The sequence below is a fragment of the Typopeltis vanoorti genome, chromosome 23 (assembly GCF_054136105.1).
Source record: "Typopeltis vanoorti isolate ZY-2024b chromosome 23, IOZ_Tvanoo_1.0, whole genome shotgun sequence".
Lineage (NCBI taxonomy): Eukaryota > Metazoa > Arthropoda > Arachnida > Uropygi > Thelyphonidae > Typopeltis > Typopeltis vanoorti.
The window spans coordinates 43836360-43861115 of NC_143571.1; the positions used below are offsets into that span (position 1 = coordinate 43836360).

The window sequence follows — 24756 nt, forward strand, 5'->3', positions numbered from 1 at the left end:
AATGCGTTTTGTGGGATGTGTTTATTATTATACATGGGAAAATTAGCTTTTCTTTTATGAAAATTCTAGTTCTTAGAACGATAACTATTTTGCTTGTACAACAGTTGGAAAATTTACATATAAAGCATGTGATTTTGCATGTTGCTGACCATTCATACATCCTTTATTTCTTTCTCCCCTTCAGCATGAATTGATATTCTCGGCACATTGCCAAGCTCAGTTCTATGAAATGTGGGCATACAACAGTAGGGTTTTCTCCTACTGAAAACCTGAGTTTTCCATCTAGTAGATTCTAGCTCGGTTCTATGAAGTGTGGGCGTACAATAGTAGGGTTTTCTCCTACTGAAAACCTGAGTTTTCAATCCAGCAAATCAGCCCGAGGATCCCCCCCCACACACACACATACATACATACACACAATTATCTGCAGGCAAAAAATAATATTAGTGAGTGGTAGATGGCATTGTGTGTCCATGGAAGATTGGATAGTGTAGATGGTATACCAGTTGTGTGTAATAATAACAATAAATGTCAATTATTTTTTTCATTACTACTTGACAGTTTTTAATAAATGATTGATTTAATATATTCATAAAACAGAGCAGTTAATTTAACAGATTTAGTACATAACTGTTTTGAGCAAATCTATACCCATTTAATTTGATTCCATGATTGTGTGTCATTACGGAAAATACACTGTGTTACATTTACATTCTTGATAATTATTTTCTGCAAATGTGGATAATATCAATTTTGAAGAAAAACATCTTTTTTTTAAATATCCATCAGTTTCATTCAATATACAGTAGAACTCGGTTATAACGATCACGGTTACAGCGAATTCACGTTTATAACGAATAATTTTGAAGATATATTTGAATTATATTTGATTTAATGCATGTATTTCATGTTTATTACGAATTTGTTTCACGGTAATAACGAACGAATGATACACGCTAGTCGTTCCTTTACTGACATTTCGTACCTACGCATTTTCTGGTTGTGGAAAAATGTCGGGAGTCAAACGGAAAATTTTATCGGTTTCCGAAAAAGTAGAAATTATACAGGAGGTGGAAAATGGCCAATCAAATCTGACAGTAGCAAAGAAGTATGGTTTGTCCCCATCTACAATATCAACAATTTGGAAGAATCGCGAGTTGACTTTGAAAGCTTTTGAAAACAATTTATCAAAGTGTAAAAAACTTAAAAAGTGTAATAAAAGTGACATTGACGAGGTATTTCTTTCGTGGTTTAAAGTGCAAAGAACCGCTGGCTTACCTATTAGCGGACTAATTTTGAAAGTTCAAGCCGAAAAATTTGCTGTTCAACTTGGTTATAGCGATTTTAAATGCAACAATGGGTGGATTGATTGCTTTAAGAACAGAAACAATATTGTCTATGCAAAAGTAAGTGGCGAGGCTTCCATTGACAAAAACGTTGTTTCTGACTGGATGAAGAATGCATGGCCGGACATCGAACGAAGGTATGGATACAACAACATTTATAATGCAGACAAAGCAGGGGTTTTTTATAATTTAGCTTTTCAATTTAAAAACGAAAAGTGCATTGGCGGAAAACTTATCAAAAATAGACTCACGGTTTTAGTTTGTGTGAACATGACCAGTAGCGATAAAAGAAAGCTTCTTGTAACTGGAAAATCAGCAAAGCCTAGATGCTTTAAAAACATAAAGAAACTTCCCGTTGATTATACAGCGAATAAGAAGGCCTGGATGACATCTTTAATTTTCGAAAATGAAATTCTTAAGTGGGATAAAAATCTTCGCAGTGAAAACCCGAAAATTCTGTTATTGATAGACAACTGTCCTGCCCATCCTGTAGTGGCTAATTTAACAAACATAAAACTTGTTTTTTTGCCACCGAACGTGACATCTGTCTTGCAACCACTTGATCAAGGCGTAATTAAATGTTTTAAATCCCAATTTCGTCGTCTGTTAGTCTTGGAACGCACAGAAAAATCCACGGAAAATGCTTATGCTTACGACTCGAAGATCAGTGTACTTCACACAATACGTTTAATGAGTGATGCTTGGAATGTGATGTCATCATCTACGATACAAAACTGTTTTAAGAAAGCCGGTCTTGCGGAATATGAGTGCGAATCTGAAGAGATGAAGAGGATAACTTACTGTTATCAGCATGGTTAAAAGCACGAAACTTGAACAATTTTGAAATGTGCGCAGAGATTGATAATTTTATAGACATTGATAATGGCATCGCAACTTCGGATATACCGACAGATGCTGACATCTTAAAACAAATCTCTCATACACCAGAAGAAGATAATAGTAGTAGTGACTCCGAGGAAGAAAATAGCAATGATGAGAAAATCGTTACCTGGTGTGAAGCAGAAAGTGCTTTACACATTTTAACAAGATTTATGGAATCGCGATCTGTAAGTTCAGATGACACATTCAAGCATCTTAGTGGTATAAGGAACAATTTCAAACGTATGAAATATGCGTCTTGTGCAAAGCACGCTTGATGATTTTTTATGTAAAAATGTGAAGTTTTAAAAATAAATTTTTGTTCTTTATATGTATGTATGCACATATGTATTTATGTTACCCAATATACCTATGCTGAGAAAAATCTGAAAACATTTTTAATTCGCTCAAATTATGAGCTTCTTGGATATAACGAATAACGGTTATTACGAACAAATATATGCGGTCCCGTGGAATTCGTTATAACCAAGTTCTACTGTATTTGTTTCATTATATACTTCACTGTGATTTGTATTAAGTTTATGATTTTGCAACTATGTTATTAAAATCCATCGACTTTCCTAATTAAAATTTTCAAAATTATACCAATCACGAATATTTAACATTCACATATACATTTAATGCACATTTAACATACACATTAAAGCATTTTGCATTTTTTCTTTCATTAGGCTGCAATCTTTGCATTGATTATAGCCAAAAAATAAATTTTTTTTCCCTATTTTTTCTGAACTTGTCAGCACTGAATAACATGATCTTCAAGTTTATATCTGTCCACATTAGGGTTTCTGAATATATGAGAAATGGTTGTATATTTTGGAACTTCAGAAGAACCAATTTCTTGAGCTTAAGAGCTTTATTATTTAACATGGAACTAAGTTTAGTAATTAGTCACCCCCCCCCTTTTTTTTAATGATGACACCCCTCACACATGAAAGGTCATAGGACTTATAACAAGACAGTGCCACATCTGGATAAGTGAATGAGGAGAAAGAAGTAACCAACTGATATGTTTCTCAAAAAGTGGGAGGTTGTAGTTGGTGAGAAAAAATGGGATGGAGAAGATTGCTCCGAACAATTGAGATAAATGAAGGAAGATGAGAAGTTTGTTTGGAGTTGGACATTCTATGAGTTAATGGTCACTCTAGTTCTTATATGGTTAGATTAAAGTGGAGTGGTAGCCATTGTAGTAGCCAATTCAGATAAGCAATGCCCATGAAAGTACCTATAGAAAAGGCACAGTGCAGAAACAGAGCACCTATGAGAAAGTGACTGAATAGAGCCTGTGAGGGAAGGGTTAGCTATTAAGCAGAATGCTCTCCTTTGTATATCAAGAATTTATCAAACACTATAATTATTTGCAATTATTTATAATTCAGTTTATTTACAAAAAAAAAAAAAAAAAAAAGCATTAAAAAATGCCTCTTATGCCAACATATTTGATTCGAATATATTTTATGTTATAATAAGTGATAAAACTTTTATCACTTGAGTTCTCAACTTGGTAATAAATAAACCAGCTGCAGAAAAGGATCTTTCTGATTCAAAATGGTAGCTCCTGATGTCACTTACTTCTGGTTGGTTGTTGTTATCACCAGCTCGTGCCGGTGATAACAACAACCATTGACTGTTTTCATTCACTGCGGAGAAATTCAAATTTGTCCGTTGGCTTTCTGAATATTGTTGTCATCAGAGAGCAGATTCAAACTACTCAAAAAAACATCTCAAAATCAGATTCAGAATTTAAAATCTGAACTTTTAAGTTGTTTGAATCCAGATATTTGGGACATCCTTGAGAGGATTACGGACAACTCCGTTAATCATATCCTTGAAACAAAGAAAGTAAAACTCATATCCAAATTCCATAGACTTAAAGATTGACAATATTCAGAAAGCCAATGGACAAATTTGAATTTCTCCACCAACTGCCTTCAGTGGACAGTCATGTGATCAACTATCTAATCATGCCGTGAACAATGACGAACTCTTGCTACTCAGCAAAAGCTTAAATTTCTGCTGTGGCACCCAGGATGATTAATAAACTAGATTTTATATACCATACTGAAAGAAGCTTCAGATTTCTCCCAATTACCACAGCTAGCAAAAATATGTTAGGAAACCTCAAACATTTTAAATTTAAATAATACGAAAACAATAACTAGCAAACTAACCAAATCTGAATTGACAGCTGAGAAATTGCTAAAATCAAATGTGGACATCGTAATCACTTTTTTTTTTTATTTGTATGGAGTTTCCTCCCTTTTTCTCCCCCATCCCTATTGGGGCAAATTGAGCCCCCTCATTGGGGGGGGGGGGGGGGTAAGTATTTATGGCTGTAGATTCGTGTGTGTTCATGGGCCGGTTTGCGGGATGAAAAACGCCAAATAAACTGGCGGGAAAAACCCTACAGCCTGCACCCAAGACCGGCTAACTTGGCTATGGCTGAGGAAGATATTCAAATTCCTCACGTCTTCGACAGAATCGAACCTGGGACACTCCTTCCCCAGTCATGTGGTTGCAAAGTGCACAGCCACTAGGCTAATCGCGCGGACATCGTAATCACTAGAGGCGAAAAAGGCAGTGCAACAGTTATTTTAAACTGAACAACACATTCAGAAAAAATGAATACATTAATTCAATAATAAAATTAGACTGGGATATATTGGCCAAAGATTTTAATAACACATTAAGCTGACTAGTTTCACCAACTTGACTGTTGGCTTCGTCTGGGCATACATAAGGTGACAAAAACAGCTCAAAACAGGTCAAGAAAGAAACAAACAAGTACTAAACGTAGAAAAAGAGCGTTAATCAAACGCTCCATGCATTTGATGTAACACAGCTTTTGAATTTATATAACTTTAGTACTCGTTTATGTTTCGTTATGTATGCCCAGACGAAGCCAACAGTCAAGTTGGCAAAACTAGTCGGCTTAAAGTGTTATTAAAATCTTTGGCCAATACATCACAGTCTTAATTTTATTACTGAATTAAAGTCGGTGGTCGAAAAAATAGAATTATCATGAATAAATCAGTCTTAGACAAGAGCACCTATCAATTCGCAAACAGAATGTACTGCTCCGGTACGTTCACAACACTTTGTAAGCAAAATCAAAGATATCGCACTGGAAAAAAGTGATTCATTAGTCAGTTTTGATAGCCCTCTTCACAAATGTCCCAATCAGTGATGAAACCATTTTTCTTTTATAGGACAAATTCCCTCCCGATATCACAGCGCTCTTTGCACATGTACTATGTTCTGGCAATTTGTGTGGCAAAACACTTTTTACCTAAAAAGAAGGCACAGCCATGGGCTCACCATAATCTCCCCACCTGCAATTGCTAACTTTTATATGTAAGTTTTTGAGCAACGTGCTCTAGAATTCTCTCCTTTAAAACCAAAAGTCTGACTTAAATACGTTAACGATGTTTTCGCTATCCGGTTCCATGGCTGCCAGAAAGATACTTTCCTCAGCCACCTAAACAAACAACATAAACACATACAATTCACAACTGAGATTGAAAGGTAGAACATGCTTCCTTTTCTATATATATATATATATATATATACACACTTGTCACATGTCTTCCTTCTGGCAGTCTTTCCTTCATTCTTTACCATAAACCTACACATACTGGTCAACATATGAGCATAAACTCCTAACACCACTCGACACAAAAACTAAGTGTCATTAACACACTAAAAAGCAGAGCTTTGAAGATTTGCTCCAATGAACAAGCACTTAAAGATGAATTAAAAGTTATTAGCAATACCTTCCTAAAAAATGGCTACAATCAAAATACTATCAAAAAAATTCTTCACAAGACCTCACCTAAAAACAAAAATAAATTAGACTACAATAAAACAGTAGCCATTCCATACATTAAAGGGATATTAGATAAAATAAATAGAATACTACAGAAATACAACCATAAAGCCACCTTTAAACTTCCTGCAAAATTAAAGAACTTACTCAACTTATCCAAGGATCAACTTCCTCCACTGGCCCATCCTGGAGTATACCGTATTCAATGCATCTGTAAATTTGCACTCAGGATGCACAATTCCTATCAAAAAACGGCACATTAAATTTAATAACTATGGTCAAGTTGGCCTTTCTGATCATGTCCTGAATACTCTACATAGAAATGAGTGGAAAGGCAGCTGTCGTTTACAGTCACACCAAAACGTGGTATGAACATAAATTTAAGGAGGCCTGTGAAATACTTATCAACATCCTAATCTTAGCAATAATGATGGTCTAAAAATCCCAAGAATATGGAAGGCACATATTCTACCCGCATAACCTTTCTACCTAAAAGACAATTATAAATACGATATAGGTAATCCATGATCTAAACTCTAACATAACAACTGTCATGTTAAATTAGAACATCACATTTGATGTAATAAAACTGTCTATATGAAATTGTTCTCTGATGTTGTCATAAATAGAATATAGATATTATAATATATATATAATAATATAATATAGCTAGTTATTTTATTTTATTTAATTTTTTTTTCTCACTAGAGGTCAGTCCAGTAGAATAACGGTTGATCAAATCATTCTCTCTTTGGCATGCTATGTGAAATGTAATATAGCTTGTCTGTGTAAATATATATTTGTATACCACAGTTGATGACTGGTCGAAATGTTGAGAAATTAAAATAATTATTTTTAACATGGGTGTAGTCTCCATAATTTGTCTGAAATGAATGTACACATGAAGCTTGTTCCCTGTTGTTTCAAAACCTTGCTTAAACTCTGAGCCTGATTCAAAAAAATTCAATAATGCATAGATCATGTCTTTGATTGTATCACTGCTTCTAAGTTCTGTAGTTCTTGACTATCTTCTGATCGTGAAGAGCTCGATGGTGATTCATCTTCCTTGAAAAGCCCTGTGAATGTCATCTATGCAGATTCAATTAAAGATCCTTTGTTTGGTAAAGTTGGCAATCCAGGATTAGAAGTATAATTTCCATATATATTATTTCCTAGTGTTGAAATACTGAATCAACCCAACAAGGCAGTATTTCTTCTCTCACTAATCCTCTGTATTAAAGAATTTTTAACATTCTTGGCAAATCTGGACTTTTGTCAACTTAACTCATCAATTACGAAAGCGAATATACCCTCAGCAGTTAGCGAAGTTGCATTATGACGGCTGAATTTTTCTGCACCAATTTTTTACTTGATGCAGGCTTGACACAATTTCACAATGGAAATCAAATTCAAAAGGTAGCTTTCTTTTAATATCAATCAATGCTTTGGCGACTGCTCATGTAATTTCTAAAAATGCTTAAGTATTGCCAACAAGCTATTCCAGCTTTTGAATCTAAAATTAAAATCTTTTCACAATCATGCTCTTGCTTTTACATAATTTTATAAAATTTCATTCTTGAGAGGTGATTTTCAGAATAACCTTGCAATTTTTCTGACATTTTTTTTTATATAGTTTCTTTAATATTTTGCAAGTCTGGTTGGCCAAGTGGTGAGCATATCCACTCTCCAGCCAAGAGGCTGGGGGTTCGAATCCCGTGGGCATGGATGTTTGCGATTGTCTGTGAAAATACTAGTGGTGGGTGGTAGATGTCATTTGTGTAGATGATGGTAGTTGTGATTCATTGTAGTTGGTAGATTGAGTGGTGGAGATAGAGTTGTAGAGTAGGGGGGCCCTCCCTTGATGATTCTTTGGACTCCCTGGAGGTGTTATGTAGTAATAATAATAATATATGTAACCATTTTAATCATCACTTAAGGAATTGACAATGTACATAAGAATATATATTAAATTACACTTTAATAAATAATTCCGATATTTCGGCAACGTCACATTGCTATCTTCAAAAGGAACTTGCAAAAAAGGCATGTGCACGTAGGCACTACAACACAGTAACTAAGAATGAAGTGAGGAAGCTATTGATCTCCTAAAAGTCCTGATGGTGCCCCCTAACGGGCTGAAGGTCTGCTGATGTAAGCCTCCCAAATTTGGGGCAGTCTCATGCAACCAAATTTGTTGAAGTTTGGAGAGTTTCTTAGGGCTGAGGCTGATTCCATGAATAGTCTTTCGAATTTGAACTTGCTACGGTGTATTATTGTAGGTTTCTTCAGTAAGGCACTTTACAGCTGCAAGGGACCTGGTATACACCAGGTAGGTCTAGGGGAAGTGGTTGGTTTTTAGTGGAGCGGATAAGGGGTGCCAATTTTCTGTATGGTCTGTAACAGGAGATCAAGTCATGTTTTTTTTTTTTTTTTAAGATTTTGTTAATTTTTTCCGAGGTGCCTCGGATATAGGGAATGGTGATGAATTTAGAGTAATCCTTGTTGTGAAGGGGGTTGTGGTTTGTTGGTTTCAATATTTTTTGGATTTTATGAGGGGGGGGGTAGCCATTGGCTGAGAAAGTGTTGAGGAACTACCATCATCATCTACACCAACCCATCTACTGCCCACCACCACTAGTATTTTTTGTCTGTAAATTGCATGTTTTCTCAAGGCTGATTTGTCGGTATGCAGGATGCAAAAACTGATTTTCAGATAGAAAAATATCCTGCTTCCTCTGTATGAGATCGGCTCTCACCTTCAATTGAAAAAAACCATATAAAGATTCCTCCTATCACCAAATTATAGGTCATGTTGTTCCCTAGGTAGGTGAAGTTGCTGTCGTCCATTGACCTTTAAATACCTTTTCATCTTTTTTCTTTCAGAATATTATTATTATAATAAGGGCACCTCCAATGAGTCTGAAGACTCATTGTGGGAGACCCAATCTATCCACACAATGTGTCATACCTCTCCTTGAATTCATTAACAGATAAAGCACTCATAACTCACTCTGGCAACTCATTCCACTCATTTACAACTCTCCAAGCAAAAATTCTAGTCTTCACACTCCTACTAACAATACCTTTATTCAACTTCCAGGAATGATCCCTTGTTATGGTCCCTATTCTTGTTGAGAGGCTTATACGCTGGTTAAACATGATAACTAATATTTAAGGAATTGACAGCGTATACTAGAAATATAGATTAAATAAACTTTAATATATACTTTCCGATATTTCGGCGAACGTCACGTTGCCATCTTCTTGGGAACTTACTACAAAGACACGTGCACACAAGTACTAATAACAGCAAATGAGACTGAAGCTAGGAAGCTAGCGTTTTCCTAAAGTCCTGATGGTGCCCCCTGGCGGGCTATATTGGTAGTTCTTGGCCTTTGGGCTGAAGTTCTTCTGATAAAAGTTTCCCAAATTTGGGGCAGTTTCATGCATCCAAATTTGTTGAGGTTTGGCATGTTCCTAAGGGCCGAGGCTGATTCCATGAATAGTCTTTCATACTTGAACTTGCTGCGGTGTATTACTGTGGCTTTCTTCCATCTTATTCTGTGGCGAGTATCCAGAGCGTGGTCTGCAAGCCCAGAGTGGCTGTACTGGTGAAATCGGATGTAATCCTTGTGTTCTGAGATTCTGATATTTGCTGTCCTGCCTGTTTGGCCAAAGTAGGACAGTTTACAGCTGCAAGGGACCTGGTATACACCAGGTAGGTCTAGGGGAAGTGGTTGGTCTTTGGTGGAGCGGATAAGGGATGCCAGTTTTCTATGTGGTCTGTAACAAGTGGTCAAGTCATGTTTTTTTAAGATTTTATTGATTTTTTCCAAGGTGCCTCTGATGTAGGGAATAGTGATGGATTTAGAGTAATCTTTTTTGTGAAGGGGAGGGGGTGGTGGGTTGTGGATAACTGGGTTAAGTATTTTTTGGATTTTTTGGAGGGGGTAGCCGTTGGCTGAGAAAGTGTCACGGATGTGATTTAGTTCAGTGGTTAGGGCTTGATCATTAGAACAGATTATTTTTGCCCTGTTGAATAATGTTTTAATAACTCCATATTGTTGTGAGGGGGAGTGGTGGGATTGTTGGTGAATGTATCTGCCTGTATGGGTGGGTTTTCTATAAACTGAGAAAACCAAGGTTCCATCAGGTTGGCGGGTGACTAGTGTGTCTAGGAAGGGGAGGTTATTGTTTTCCTCTTTTTCCAGGGTGAATTTGATTCTAGGGTGTTGGTTGTTCAAGTGTGTTAGGAAGGAGAGGAGTGAATCCGGGCCATGTGGCCAAATAGCAAAAACATCATCAACGTAGCGAAGCCATATGGTAGGTTTTTGTGGGGGCTGAGTTTAAGGCTTTCTCTTCAAACATCTCCATGAAGAAGTTGGCCAAGGGTGGGGAAAGTGGTGAACCCATGGCTGTCCCCTCTATCTGTTTGTAGAATTTTTCCTGCCAAACGAAATAGCCTGAGTTCATTGTAAACTGAAATAGGGCTGAGATATCGGGAGGAAATTTAGCTTGGATTAGCTCTAAGGTTTCTTTGAGGGGGACATTCGTGAATAGGGAGGAGTATGTCCCCGAATTTAAATCGTTCTGCAAGCTCTCCACATTGTTGATTAACTATTACTCCACCTAATTTTGCATTATCAGCAAACAACTGAATATTTCCTTTCAAGTTATTTCCTACATTTTGCTGTTTAATTTGTACATATCATTTATGTACAAATTAAACAGCAATGGTCCCAGCACTGTACCTTGTGTCACACCACTAATCAACTGTTTTTGCCTTGATTCTGCCCCTCCATGTACCACTTTTTTGATATCTGTCCAGCAGCCACCCTCTTATCCACTTAACCAGTATCATGTCCATCTCCATTTGTTCTAATTTGTGTAACATAGTTCTGTGCGGTATTCTGCCAAATGACTTCGCAAAATCATTGTGTAGCCATTTCCTTTATCCAACTCAGCTGTAAAAAGTTAGTAAATTACTAAGGCATGATGGATCCTTCACAAAAGCCATGTTGACTCTCATAATATCATATTCTTATCTATCCATTCTTGAATTCTCTTTTTGATCACTTTTTATAGTACATTTACTACCACACCTGAGATACCAATCGGTCTATAATTTGCTATTACAGTCTTAGACCCTCCCTTATGCAAGAGAATTATTTTACCCTCTTTCAACTCCCTTGGAACTCTACCAGAATTGAGACTTAATTAAAGAGTCTATTCAAAGGCATTGCCAGTTCTGTTGCACAGTCTTGCAAAACCCTAGCCGGCGTGGTTGGTTGAGTGGTCAGTGTATTCGCTCTCCAGCCAAAAGGCTGTGGGTTCAAATCCTGCCATGGACATGGATGTTTGTGATTGTCTGTGGCATTAATGTAGATGGTGCAGTTTGCTGTAGTTGGCGGAGACAGAGCTGTAGAGTAGGTGCCCTCCCTCGATGAATCTTTGGACTCCCTGGAGATGTCACATAATAATAATAATAATAACCCATCTAATCACACAGATGTATTTACATTGAGATTCTGCAATATCCAAAGAACCTCTAATTCATCCACCTCTGTTCCCACATCAGTGTCTGTCACATATGTTAAAGCAGTAACCTCACTAGGATGATACCCTTGCTAAGTGGTCAATCAGTACCTCAACTACAAGATGTGTTAAAAAAAAAAAAAACTGAATGATTTGCTATAAAGACTTTATTGCTCATTTTACAACATTTCAAGCAATGTCCCCTACTGGTGATACACCATTCTCAATGTTTCTTCCATTGTTGGAATGCACTTTCTGTGATGGCACGCATTTTCCTGAGTTGCTAGGTGCACTCAGTATCTGCAGCGCACTCTCTGTGCCAGTTGGAGCGCTATTTAAAATGTTTGGTCTATTTTTTTTGGACATGCCTCGGATTTTATCTGCTTCTGTCTCCTCGTGACTATCGCTCATTAAGGTTAACCTTCCATAGTCATTCCTCTTCTTATTTGCCACATAATGTACTCTTTGTGATTTCCTTTGGCCTGCTTGGCTAGATTCTTCATAATCTGATTTCGCCTTCCTTGCCATGCTGTTCACCTTTCTCCTTATATACCTTTCCATAGCATTTTCTTCTTCTGCAGCTCGTGCTTAATGATATTACTCATTCATCTAACTCCTATTTGACCCTCCTTACCTTAAGTATACAATTTAATATTTCTTACTCTAGATGACTCTTAATAATATCCCTCATGCACTATTAACATCCTTATCCTGCAGTGTTTATTGCCATGGTTTAAGCTTCTTCCTAAGCTTGTCATAATCACCTACCTTGTAATTCCACATATATCCCTTCTATGTCATTGTTTTATCAATGTTCATCATCAGCCCATATCTCCTTCCTTCTCCATTTAACTTCAGCACTGTTTTTTCTAGTTTCTCTAATTATTAGTGTTGCTGATGAATTACAATTAGCTTTATTCATCTGATATATGAATATTGGCCCTAGAAATGTTAATGCATGTTAAGTCTGAAGGAAACATAAAATGTATTAAATTTCAGTTTCATTCAGAACTTAACACTTGCCTGCTGGGCCATGGGAGGTATTTCATTCCCTTCATATCTGAGAGGCATCTGAATACTGAGGTCAATTTTTTCTAGTTTAGACTGTGCTGCATTTACAGCCTTTTCTTCAGAAAAAGATCCAAAAATTTTTACCATTCCTAAATCCAAAATTTATCTTCATCTACATGAACATTTAGGTATCACCAATTTTTAGTGATGAACAATACTCATTAAGAGATATGTTAAACATAAATATAGCCGCCGTAGCACAATTGGAAGAATAGACGAACATTGCACCCTTCAATTGGAAAAGACCTGGGTTAGATCCTTGTCGTGGCAAGGGGAATCCTTATATAGGCTTTTTCAGTTGAAGGTAAGTTAGCCAATCTCATAAGATGGTAGCAGGATTTTTTCTCCCGTAAATTCGGGTTTTTCATTCCATGTACAGACAAATCGGCCTTCAGAACACACACAACTTACAGAAAAAAAATACTGTTGTTGGATGATGCGCGATAGATGCCATTGATGGTAGTATGTCGTAGTTGGAGAATTAAGTGGTAGTGGAGAGGAAGAGATGTATTTGGCGAAGTAGTGTGTCCTCCCATGATGAGTCCTTGGCCTTCCTGGAGGGTCACGTAAGAACTTTCATTTTTAACTTTGACCTAGGGTTTTCAGGAAGTGAATAACCTTTCTCATATTGCCTGTCTTATGAAGTTACTCCTAGTTATTGCATTTACAGTGAATCCACTAACAGAAATACAAATGTTCATAATTTCTTCTAGAGTTTCTTTCTCCTTGTTGACATAATACATCAATAATGCATGCTTTTGCTCACTAGTACAGTGCTTGCTTCACTGTTCTCAACTACCCTGCACTTCAGATGTCACTGCCCACCTGCCAGTGCTGATGTAGTCAATTTATCTAAGCACCACATTAATCCACTTGTGGAACAGCCTTGACAAATTGATGTCGAGTTACACTTTTTTTTACATTTGGCACTTTCTTCACTTGAGTTCTTTATAAAATATACCAAGCAAATGATTTTGGATCAGATACTGAAGGATTCAAAATCTTATATAAAATTAGCAGCAAAGAGAAAATAAATGCAACTCATGCTATCAATAGTAGCTGTAAACTAAGGGAAAGCTGTAGGATGGCAGGGATAGTGATGAGTAAATAATATGAAAAAGGAGTTGCCTGTGATTGCTAGATAATACATACAGTGAAACAAAGACTCATACTGATCAGTATTTGTGGTATTACCAGGCTCATTAGCTCTTAGTATAAAAGTCATTGTGTTATCTACTGATCATAGCAACTCTTTCACATGATACATTATCTTATTATTTTCATTATTTAAAATAAACAAATTAATTAATGTAACTGTTTAATGTTCCTGGAAACATTTTCCAGTTCCCAAGGAAAGAAATCCTAGTCCACACACATAGCACTGAATTGCTACAGGTTTTGCAGTGGAGTGATAGTTTTATATATATATATATATATATATATATATATATACACACACACACATACACTATTGGATGAAAAATTTGAATCCCTTAAATTTTAATGAGTCTACTGTATTCTGGCAGATATTGACAATTCACTACATATTTTTATAATTAAATTTTTTGCAGCTTACAAGTTCTTCTTGCATGCTTACAGAAATGGAGCAATGGCCATTTCCTCACAGAACCTTTCTATTTTTTAATTAATTAGAGTGTAGTAGTCCCCCCCCTTATCCACAGGGAATACGTTTCAAGACACCCTGCGGATACCCGAAACCACAAATAGTACTGCAAACCCGATATATATATATATATGCACATATACACAGTTTTTTCCTACACATACATACCTATGATAAAGTTTAATTTATAAATTAGGCACAGTAAGAGATTAACAACAAAAAACGGATTCTCTTTGGCATATCCAAATTGCCAGCATCACTACTCTTGCACTTTGTGGCCATTATTAAGTAAAATAAGGATTACTTGAACACAAGCACTGTGATACTGAGACAGTCGATCTGATAACTGAGTACTACTCAGAATGGTGTGCAATTTAAAACTTATGAATTGTCCATTACTAAAAGAAAGAGCCATATGGCTTCATTTCGGCAATGTAAAATTACATAGGCAAAGTGGATGTTAGATCCAACATTATTTCAAATGCCGAATATTTGTAGAAACTATGCAAGTTTCCTAAGTTGACTTGAGAATTTACGAGAAAACAATCCCCGGCATTCCCCCAAGTTGCCTTAGCTACTTAAGTCAAGTAGTGCAAGCTAAGCCAACTCAGGGATGCCGAGGATCATATTCTGACAGATATTGACAGAATATTTGTGGAAACTTTCGTTTCCACAAATATCCGGCATCTGAAATAATGTTGGATCTAATATTCACTTTGCTGATGTAATTATAAATTGTTTATTTCTGGAATTTTCCATTTAAAATTTTCGAAATGGGGTTGACCATGGATAACTGAAACCTAAAACTGCAGATAGCGAACCCACAGGTAAAGGGGAAGGGGCTACGGTATTATCAATTGAATAGGTTATGATATTTGATAAATTTAGTTCATTATTAACATCAGACCTCCATGGAGTCAAGACATTGCAGGAGTACACTCACACAGAGAGATCAACTAACTATGTCTTCAACTCATTCACAGTTTCTACACTCAGGCAATGCAAATACCCAAAAAAACTGAAGAGGAAAGCTTGTCCTTAGAAGATGAGAAGGGTAGAGATTTTTCTGACTGCATGCTTAATTCAGCCATTCATCCACTTTGCTCACACCTTATTTAACTTTTTCCATCTTGAAATACACCCAGCTATTAAATATCTCTTGATCAGTGCTCAAAGTAGCATTTCTTTACATGCTATAGCTCTGAGATGTCTACAAGTTTTTCATAATCACCAGCTTTATAGTTACACATGTCCTTTCCTCGCAGAGGTTCCCATGACTTGCTATAGTGTGAGTGATAACATTATGGTCACTCTTGCCAACTGGAGTAAGATTAGCCATTCCATTCATAATCACATCATCTTATGACTTCAGTTCTAACACTCTCAAAGTGTTGCATCCCTCCAATGCATATTTACCAAGGATAGTTCTCCCTTAGGAATTTATTCTCCTTATTCCGAAGATGCTGTGTCTTCATTCTAATCAATATGATCATAATTAAAATAACCTATAATACTCGACATTCCCCAGCCTATACAACATCCAACTAAATATCTCGTCAATCTCTACCTCACATTATAATGCCTGAAAACCATTGCCACCATTCTTCTCTTGTACATCAACCTTGCAGAGGTGCAATTTCTCTGCTCATCAACAGAACTCCTCTCCCTTCCTTGTCCTTTCTATACCACAAAAAACATGATGCTTTTCCATTTTTGTTCCTATCAGGATAGCAGCCTCGTAAATTCAACCAAGTATCACCACAATTATTTTTGGTGAATAAATCAATTAATGCAACAATTTCATCTTTATTTCTGATGCTTCTGGCATTCATAAATAAGCATAGCAATTCATTTTTTGGTCCATAACTAGAACTACCCATGCACCCTCCCCCCCACTTCTGTGACTTCTTCACAACTGCTCCTGCCCCCTCATCTTTATAATTCTTAGCTCATGTTAAGAATTCACTTCCCTTACAATGCCTCCTTGACCCCCCCCCCATTTCCCCATCTATCTTGCACAGCTGTTTACATTCTCGTCTTTCACATTAATCTCCTCTCCATTTAAAAACACTTTAATTTTGCTCCAATTCCCTATTCTTCCAAATTTCCTCTGATCTCTTGTTCGTATCATTCATTACACTCTTCTGATAATTGCAACAACTCATTCATGCTAAATCCTTAAAAGCCAACCATCACTTTTATACAATTCTATTCATCCCTCGAAAGCATTTCACATATCCTCATCCAACCATGTTTCAACCCAAATTATTTTGGGGTGATTAAACCCTGAAAAAAGACCTTGCACCTCCTCTCACCAACTACACTTTTAATAATGAAATCTCCAGATAGCACCACATCTTTTTCTCCACTATCTTACATTTCCTCCTTTTGCATCATTCTGTTCAGATCCAACAAATGTCTCATCTCAACTCATTTTGATCATCTCATTCGAGTCTTGCATTGTGACAATCACATTTGCTTTTGTTCTGTTATCTATGCTCTCTTCCATTCCCACCTTCATATTTGCTTTTGTTCCTTCAGTCTCTTCTACTCCTACTCACAATTATCAGCACTCATTCTCTCAACTTGCCCTTCTGGCTGATGTGGTTCTCACACTCCTCACAACCTTCTACCTTTTCTAATATTCACTCCTCATTTTCAATTCTCAATAGCCCTCACATTATTACTCCCTCTCTCACTTTTCTTGCTCATTTTCTCCACAAACAAATCCCTGCCCCACATGCATACGCACTGCATCATCTTCAAAAGTCTATAATACTCGTCACATTTGATTTTCATACACTCTATCACGAGTGTATACAAGAACTCATGTATCACAAGTTCTTGTTCTCACCACTTCTGCCTTCGTTTACTGTAAGTGGCAAGTACACAAAAATTGTGACCAAACCTACCAATATCCTTAACATAATGCATTCAATCAACTAACATGAATAAAATTTCATAAAATTCATATAATTTTGCCAATATTACAGAGAGTAAAACTTATCTTAGCTTAGCAGTATTCCTCTTACACAATTAGTTTAAAGGTTTTAGCAATGTTGCCAAAACAGAAAGCAATGCTTCTATATTTTCAGTTCTGTATTCAGGCTACTTTTGGAATGGAAAAAATAGAGGACAATGGGAAACATTTTCCTATTATCTTTGTTACAAGCATCAGCTGCAAATGTAAAAAATAATGGTGTAGCCTATGTGAAGACAGAATTTTTCTCCTAAATAATTTGCAAGGTTTTAAACAATCAAGCACTAATATGTTTCTTACCACAGCTTCTGCTTTTGTGTACTAAAACATTTTGCTTTATGGAATGTTGAATCCTCAAAGCATACATTATCCAATTTTATTGCTCAATCATTCATCAGCTATTATAGCTGTGATGATGGAAAATGAAAAGATTAAATATTAACCAATTCAATAACTGGATCTGTTAACACCTGGGAATGGTTCTATCAATGTTATTTATAAAACCTGAAGCATGTTTTACTTGATGCAGGTCTCAATGCTGACCCCCCCCCCCATCATGTTTGACAGTGAAATCTGAATTACATTTTTATGTAATAAAATAACAATTTTTCTTAGCCATGACTTTTTTAAAAAAAAGCCAAGATTTAACAGAAATACTTCTGTGTTTACGTAGAAACAGCAATGCAGACGATGGAAAGCAGTTATCATTTTCATTCAAAAATAGTTATAACTAAAGGATGTATAGTTACAATTAGTCAAACCTGATTCAAAATAAAATCAACTTCCTTCACTGCATTTTTCTGTTTTGTCAGAAATTTTTAAATGCTTGCTGCAAGCTTGAGATGGACCTTAAATGCCAAAATGTACTAAATCTAGCAACCATAGAAATTAGATTTCAGAAAAAAATAGGCAAATAAACAGATATTATCAATGGATTGGTCACATTAAAAATGAAGATATTAGAAAGGACTTGATGAATCTGAATGGTGAAGAAATGAAGAACATGTAGGCAGAGCTAACCTATCTCATTCTTGTTAGAAGTTTTTCCACTTGGTTATGCTATAAATTAAAGATACCAGGGAATTATATGCTTGGTTTAATCCTTTATCCAAGTGTAAGCAAAACAAAGTTTGCACCTGAAATATAATCAGGACTGGAGCAACTCGTATATAAAAGCTAATGAGATCACATCACTTGCCTTAGTATCCCATTGTAAAATCTCGATGTAGCTTTAAAATACCAAAGCACTTTACATAGATTTTTTACACAGGTCAAGTCTCATGTGAACTGTTCAAAAAAATAATCCTGTTTGTATGTATGTATTTTATTAATGTAGTTAACCCTGTGGGAAGTGAATGTATTTACTGTTTTAACATCGAAAACAAAGGCAATGCTTTGCCATCGGAATTTTGTATATAATTATGCGTAAGAGCGCAGGAAAGTTGTTTACTAGTTTTGTGTATGAGAGAAGTGCTTACAAGCTCTGCGCTAACACCTTTAAAGTTAGTATCTAAGAGTGCCACTGGGTTTAGAGAAGTTTTCGTGGCCTGAAAGGACAAGAGAAGTATCAAAGAGGTCGCTAGTTTGAGAGAAGTTCCATGCCCGGCAAAATACGATCAAAAGAATGTACGGAGGAGAACAAAGAGCAGGTCAAACTTAAAGGAAGATGAAAGAGAAATGCCGAATTCTTTGGGGTTTACTACCCTTAGTGCAAGGTCCCGAGATCAGAGAATAAAAGGAGACTGAGCTGAGCACGAGGGGTTTCCAGTCGTCAAGAGAGAGAGTCTTCAGAAGTCGGAACCAGAGGCAGTCGGAACCAGGGCGGAAGAGAGCTGCAGACCATAAGCAGAGTCTGAACCAGAGCAGTGGTGGCAGAGAACGAGGAGAGGCAAGGCCCCAGTTACAAAGAGGAGAGTCCAGGCCCAGTTGCTGACAAAGCAGAGCTGAGATCCAAGTGCCTAAAGAGCAAAGGCGAAGCACTGTTACCGAAAAGAACCAGTCGGCGGCAATTAGAAGCAGAAGTTTCCGAAGTAGGATCCAGAGGAGAAATTGTCTGTATGCTGAAACCTCTTCTATATGTGCTATTCGAGTACCACAGATTTTAGTCAAAAAGCCTGCTAATAACCTGAAGTGATACCACTGTAGCAAGATACTCCTGAAGGAAGCCTAAAACTCGAGATGAAAGAAAAGCCATAAAGACTTTAATAAAAGACTTGACTGAATGTGCGATACAGAGCCTCTGTAAGTTACTTCCCTTTGTATATGTATATTTTCTCTTATAATCTAGGAGATATGTTGTATATGGACTGTTAAGAATTAGCTTAATAGTAATAAGAAGTGTCCATAAGAGAGTCAATTGGCATGTTAGAAGTTGATATCTATTTTGTAAAAATAACCTCTTTGCGAGTAAACTAGAAGTTTAATAAGCTGAATTTGTAAGCAGAGAGTTAAGTAAAAGGGTTCTAATTTTATGCTAAAGATTTTTTTAGATGGGTAGAGAAAACTATCTCCATGTCGTTTAATTCATGTATATTTCATATTAATGTAAATAAATGTGTTTTAATTATTTGTTAAAAGAGTGCTGCCTGATCCTTTATTTTACAACTGCACTGTTCCAAAATAAATCGGACTTGTGAGCAGGAAACAATGAAGGCATTAAAAGCACAGTTTTATTACTTAAGAACCACGACTGTTTATGTAAATTTTGTTGAACGAAGTTACGCTAGTAAGAGAGAGATCTACTGGAAATTTTATTGAGTCTTATGCCAAATATTTGATATAGTGATGGTGCAGTCTGACAAATAAATTTCTCAGTTCATAGGCATATGACTAATAAATACGGAAGGTGGATAAACAATAGCAAGATAGAGGAAGTAGAGTAAGAAAGGAAAATATATATATAAAATAATAATAATGGTAGCAATAAATAGCCTCCGTTTACACCATTATGCAAAGCACATATCCTTACAGGTATACATAATGGTATGCATTATGGGAAGGGTTACTATTCCTTCCCATAATGGTATGCATTATGGGAAGGGTCATTATGAGAAGGGTCAGACTGGTTTCGACCTTTATTGAGGTCTCATCAGCGGGAGCCAGACCTAGAGGTGTCACACCTTATTATTAAAATACTCTGGATTAGAGATAGTTGTTAGAAGTTTTTCACCTTTTGGTTACTCATATATGAAAATATGACTTCGGCATTACTTCAACCTTAGTATCACCTCTGGGTCTGGCTTCCACTGACGAGACCTCAATAAAGGTCGAAACCAGTCTAGGTAGTGACCCTTCCCATAATGCATTAAGAGGTAACCTTAGTATCTCATAATGCAAAGCACATATCCTTACGGACATGTATAATGTGAAGTCATTAGCCTATGCCCAGTCGTGAAGTTACTTCATGTGCAAACTTTGTTTGCTTATACTTGGATAAAGGATTAAACCAAGTGAAAAAACTTTCAACAATGTTAGAAAAGTTTAACAGCATCCGGTGGGAAGATATTTTCAAAAATTGAGATTACTTCTGCTCTTGTAACATTGGTGAATAAGCTTTTTACATCCAAAGAAGCCAGGATGTCAGTGATTAAGTTTTTTTTTTTTTTTTTTATGAAATCTTTAAGAGTTTTTTTTTTATATAAGATGATTCTTTTTCCTACATGTGGTGCTAGTAGGCTGGATAGATATTTACAGAAGTAATATGTTGAAACTTTGTAACTAGCTCAAAGAGATCAAAGACAAATTACTTCCAAACATACAGTTATTCCATGTATTTATGGTGCTCCAAAAATATGCAATGTAGATATTCCACTTAGATCCATAGTGGATGCAAGATATTCTTCAACATATCATTTCTAAATATCTATCCAGACTATTAGCATCTACTTAAAACCAACTAAATCACAAAATGCCAGTCATCACTGTTCACTATCCAGATGGACACCTACCAACAGGCTGCACCAGGAGAAGGTGAGGACTGGACAATAAGCCAGAAACCCGGGTCAGTTTTTTGCATTCCTTAAAAGTTTATATAGAGGTCTCCTTCCAGTTATTTAGCTTTGGCCTTTAAGTAAACCCCCAATTAACTATTCTGTAATCAGATGCTTGGAGAAATAACATTTCTCTTGAACATTACTATATATATGAAGGAAGAAATTTATCCTATGTTCTCTGATGATAAAGATACGTAAAGTATCATAAATTACTATATATATAGAAGCAATTAATTGTGTTCCAATAGCATGAGACTTACCTGAGGATTTTCTGTAATGTGTATATTAAACTTCTGACTGTTACCTTTACCAGATGGCATGTGTCCATTTACTACTGTGCTATGTTTAAATCCATTAGCATGGCCATTACAGTACACTGGTGGATAGCCACCCTGAAAGAAGAGAAAGTAACAACCAGAATACATATCATTGTCCTGAGAACAAAAGGGAAAAATTAATTTTATAGAATTAAATATAATCCAAAGAGGTAACCAAAGAATTTAATCACCCCATTACTAATTAAGACTTAAGTCTCTCTCTCCATATGATGTACTCAATTTATAAAAACTGAAAGAAGAAAATCATAAAACTAAAAAGCTTCAAGATTAAAAAAATAATAATGTGACTACTATCCATGAAAGGTATAGTACAAGTACTGTGGGTGGACTTTTTTTTTTTTTTTAATACAATGATCCCACACATGAAAGATCACAAGACCCATGCAAAGGGCAAGTGATTAAGGAGAAAAAAGTAATCTGTTTTTTAAAAAGTTTGGGACTGCACTCATTATGCAAAACTGTATGGGAATATTGTTCCATAGAACAGAGGCGAATGGAATGAAAGAAGAAAGTAAATTTGTTCAGCATGTCTGGCGTTGAACAGAAGATGGGTGTTAACATTAGTTGCTAATTCTTAAATGATTAGAAAATTATAAGAATTGTAATGGAAAGTTCAGCAAAACATTGTCGATGAAAATACAGAAAAGGCACAATGCAGAAACAGAGTGCCTGAGAGTGACTGAAGGGATTCTGTGAGAGGTATCACAGAATAAAATCTTAATTCTATTAAGAGAATTTTTCCCTCTTCTAGTATGTCATCAATAATTCTTAGGAAATTTTGAGTGCACTACCACTACCCTAAATGGGAGAACAATATTCCAAGGTTGGGCTAATCTGGGACTTATGAAGTGCTAGAAGATTAGCAGGAAAGGAAAGAAGTAGTGTTCTGAGCACCAGCTTCTGGTGCTCAGGACACTACTTGGCACCAGAAGAAGAAGGCAACTGGTGTTGGTTGCCTTCTTACAATGTGCTAACAATGGCGCTAACAACAAGCAAATGAGGCTAGCGCCTGCGCAGACATATCATAGTTTTATGTTCCCAGAAGATGGCAATGTAACATTGCCGAAATATTGGAAGGTACTGATTAAAGTTTTTAATTAATATTTTAGTATACGTTGTCATTTCCTGAAAAATTTAAAATCATGTACAACCAACATGTAAGTCTATCTACAAGAATGCCGATCATCCATGGAGATTCTATCGCACGCAAAGTCCGCCAATATGGCAAATTAAAGCTGAAGATTTCAAGACAACTAAATTGTTTGACCTTCTTAAAATGCTGCCGGGATAAGTTGATCCCTAACTGTGTAAAATAAAACATCACTTCACATCACTGAAGGCTCTCCGCATTTATAGACGCACTAGTCTCGCTCTACTACGTGAACAGATTGCTGCCACCTACGATCTCTTGGCCGACACGAGGCTATTTGTGTGTTAGAGGAAAAGCTTGCCATTACGCTGAACGACGACCTTTTGGACAATTCTCACAGACGTCTCTAGCGCTTCAGCAGAGAAAAAGTTTATTCAAATACAATGTTGGCACATCAAAAAATCTGAAAGTCTAAAAAAGAACTCTGCCTCCGAACCTCAAATACCGCTCAACATTGTAATTAACCTGTCTTCCCTTACCCTGAAGCACTCAGCGCACTCACACGTGGCCACAACTTTGCCTTAGCACCGAAAAAAATACCATCTGAAGAAATAATGATACAGGTAGAACGTCATATCTGCAACCATCCCATCCATATTGCAAACAATATCAGACTGGATGTAGCTGGGGTTTTTACCAAAACTAAACCACCAAAAACCAACCTATCTAAAGAAGAATTAAAAGCCCTACAAGAAATGAAGAACAATAGCAAAATAATAATCACCAAAGTGGATAAGGGAAATGCCATAGTTCTCAACCAAACTGATTACATGGGTAAGCTTTCTTCTTTACTGTTAGATCAGTCTACCTACCTCCCCATTGAATATGATTCCACCAGCTCCCAAATCAGAACCCAAAGGCTCCTTAAGAAGGTTACTTCTTGGCCTGTGGAAGTGATTAGCAGACTAAAACCTTACAACTCTAGGAACCCCCCCCCAACATATAGACTACCAAAAATCCATAAACAGAATGTTCCATTATATCCCATCGTGGATGGCACTGATTCCCCCACATACAAATTAGCCAAATTGCTCACACATTATACTGGCAACACACCATCACACATAAAAAACTCAGCCCACTTTAAAGCCAGCAGAGAAAAACTCTCACTCCAATACACTGACATAATGATCAGTTTTGATGTCTCCTCCCACAAAAACCCACTGTCTGGATATGCTACGATGATGTGTTTGCTATTTGGCCACACGGCCTAGATACACTCCACAACTTCTTAACACATTTAAACAATCAACACCTCAGAATCTAGTTTACCTTGGAAAAGAAAAACAACAACAGTCTCCCTTTCCTAGACACTCTGATCATACGCAGCCTGATGGGCCCCTGGTTTTCTCTGTTTACGGAAAACCAACCCTTGCAGGTAGATACATTCACTAGCAATCACCCCCCCCACACACAACAATATGGAATTATAAAAACCCTATATAACAGGGCTAAATTAATCTGTTCAGATAACACCGCTCTTACTACTGAACTTAACCATATCCTTAACACCTTAGCCAATGGCTACAACCTCCAAAAAATCCAGAAAACATTAAAACTAACCCCCACATACACATCATAACAGAGATTACACTAAATCTATCACCATTCCTTATATCCGGTGCACATCTGAAAAGCTAACAAAAATCCTAAAAAAATATGACTTGACTAAATGTTACAAACCATATAAGAAATTGGCATCACTCATCTGCTCCACCAAAGACCAGCCACTTCCCCTAGACCTACCTGGAGTATACCAGGTCCTTTGCAGTTGTCAGCTGTCCTACTACGGTCAAACAGGCAGGACAGATAATATCAGGATATCCAAACACACAAAGACTACATCCAGTTTCATCAATATAGCCACTCAGGACTTGAGGACCATGCACTAGATACCCATCACAGAAGAATACGCTGGAAGAAAACCACTTTACTACACCGCAGCAAATATAAATATGAAAGATTATTCTTAGAATCAGCCTCAGCTCTAAAAA

General features: G+C 36.5%; 1 protein-coding gene across 1 annotated transcript in view; it reads right to left on the reverse strand.

Annotated features, from left to right (window-relative positions):
- Positions 1–24756, reverse strand: part of LOC150093808 (protogenin-like) — a 497946-nt gene that overhangs the window by 2834 nt on the left and 470356 nt on the right. Inside the window, exon 21 of the mRNA XM_090412521.1 lies at positions 21535–21666. Within this exon, the coding sequence (XP_090268647.1) occupies positions 21535–21666 (132 nt within the window). The remainder of the gene's footprint in view (positions 1–21534; positions 21667–24756) is intronic.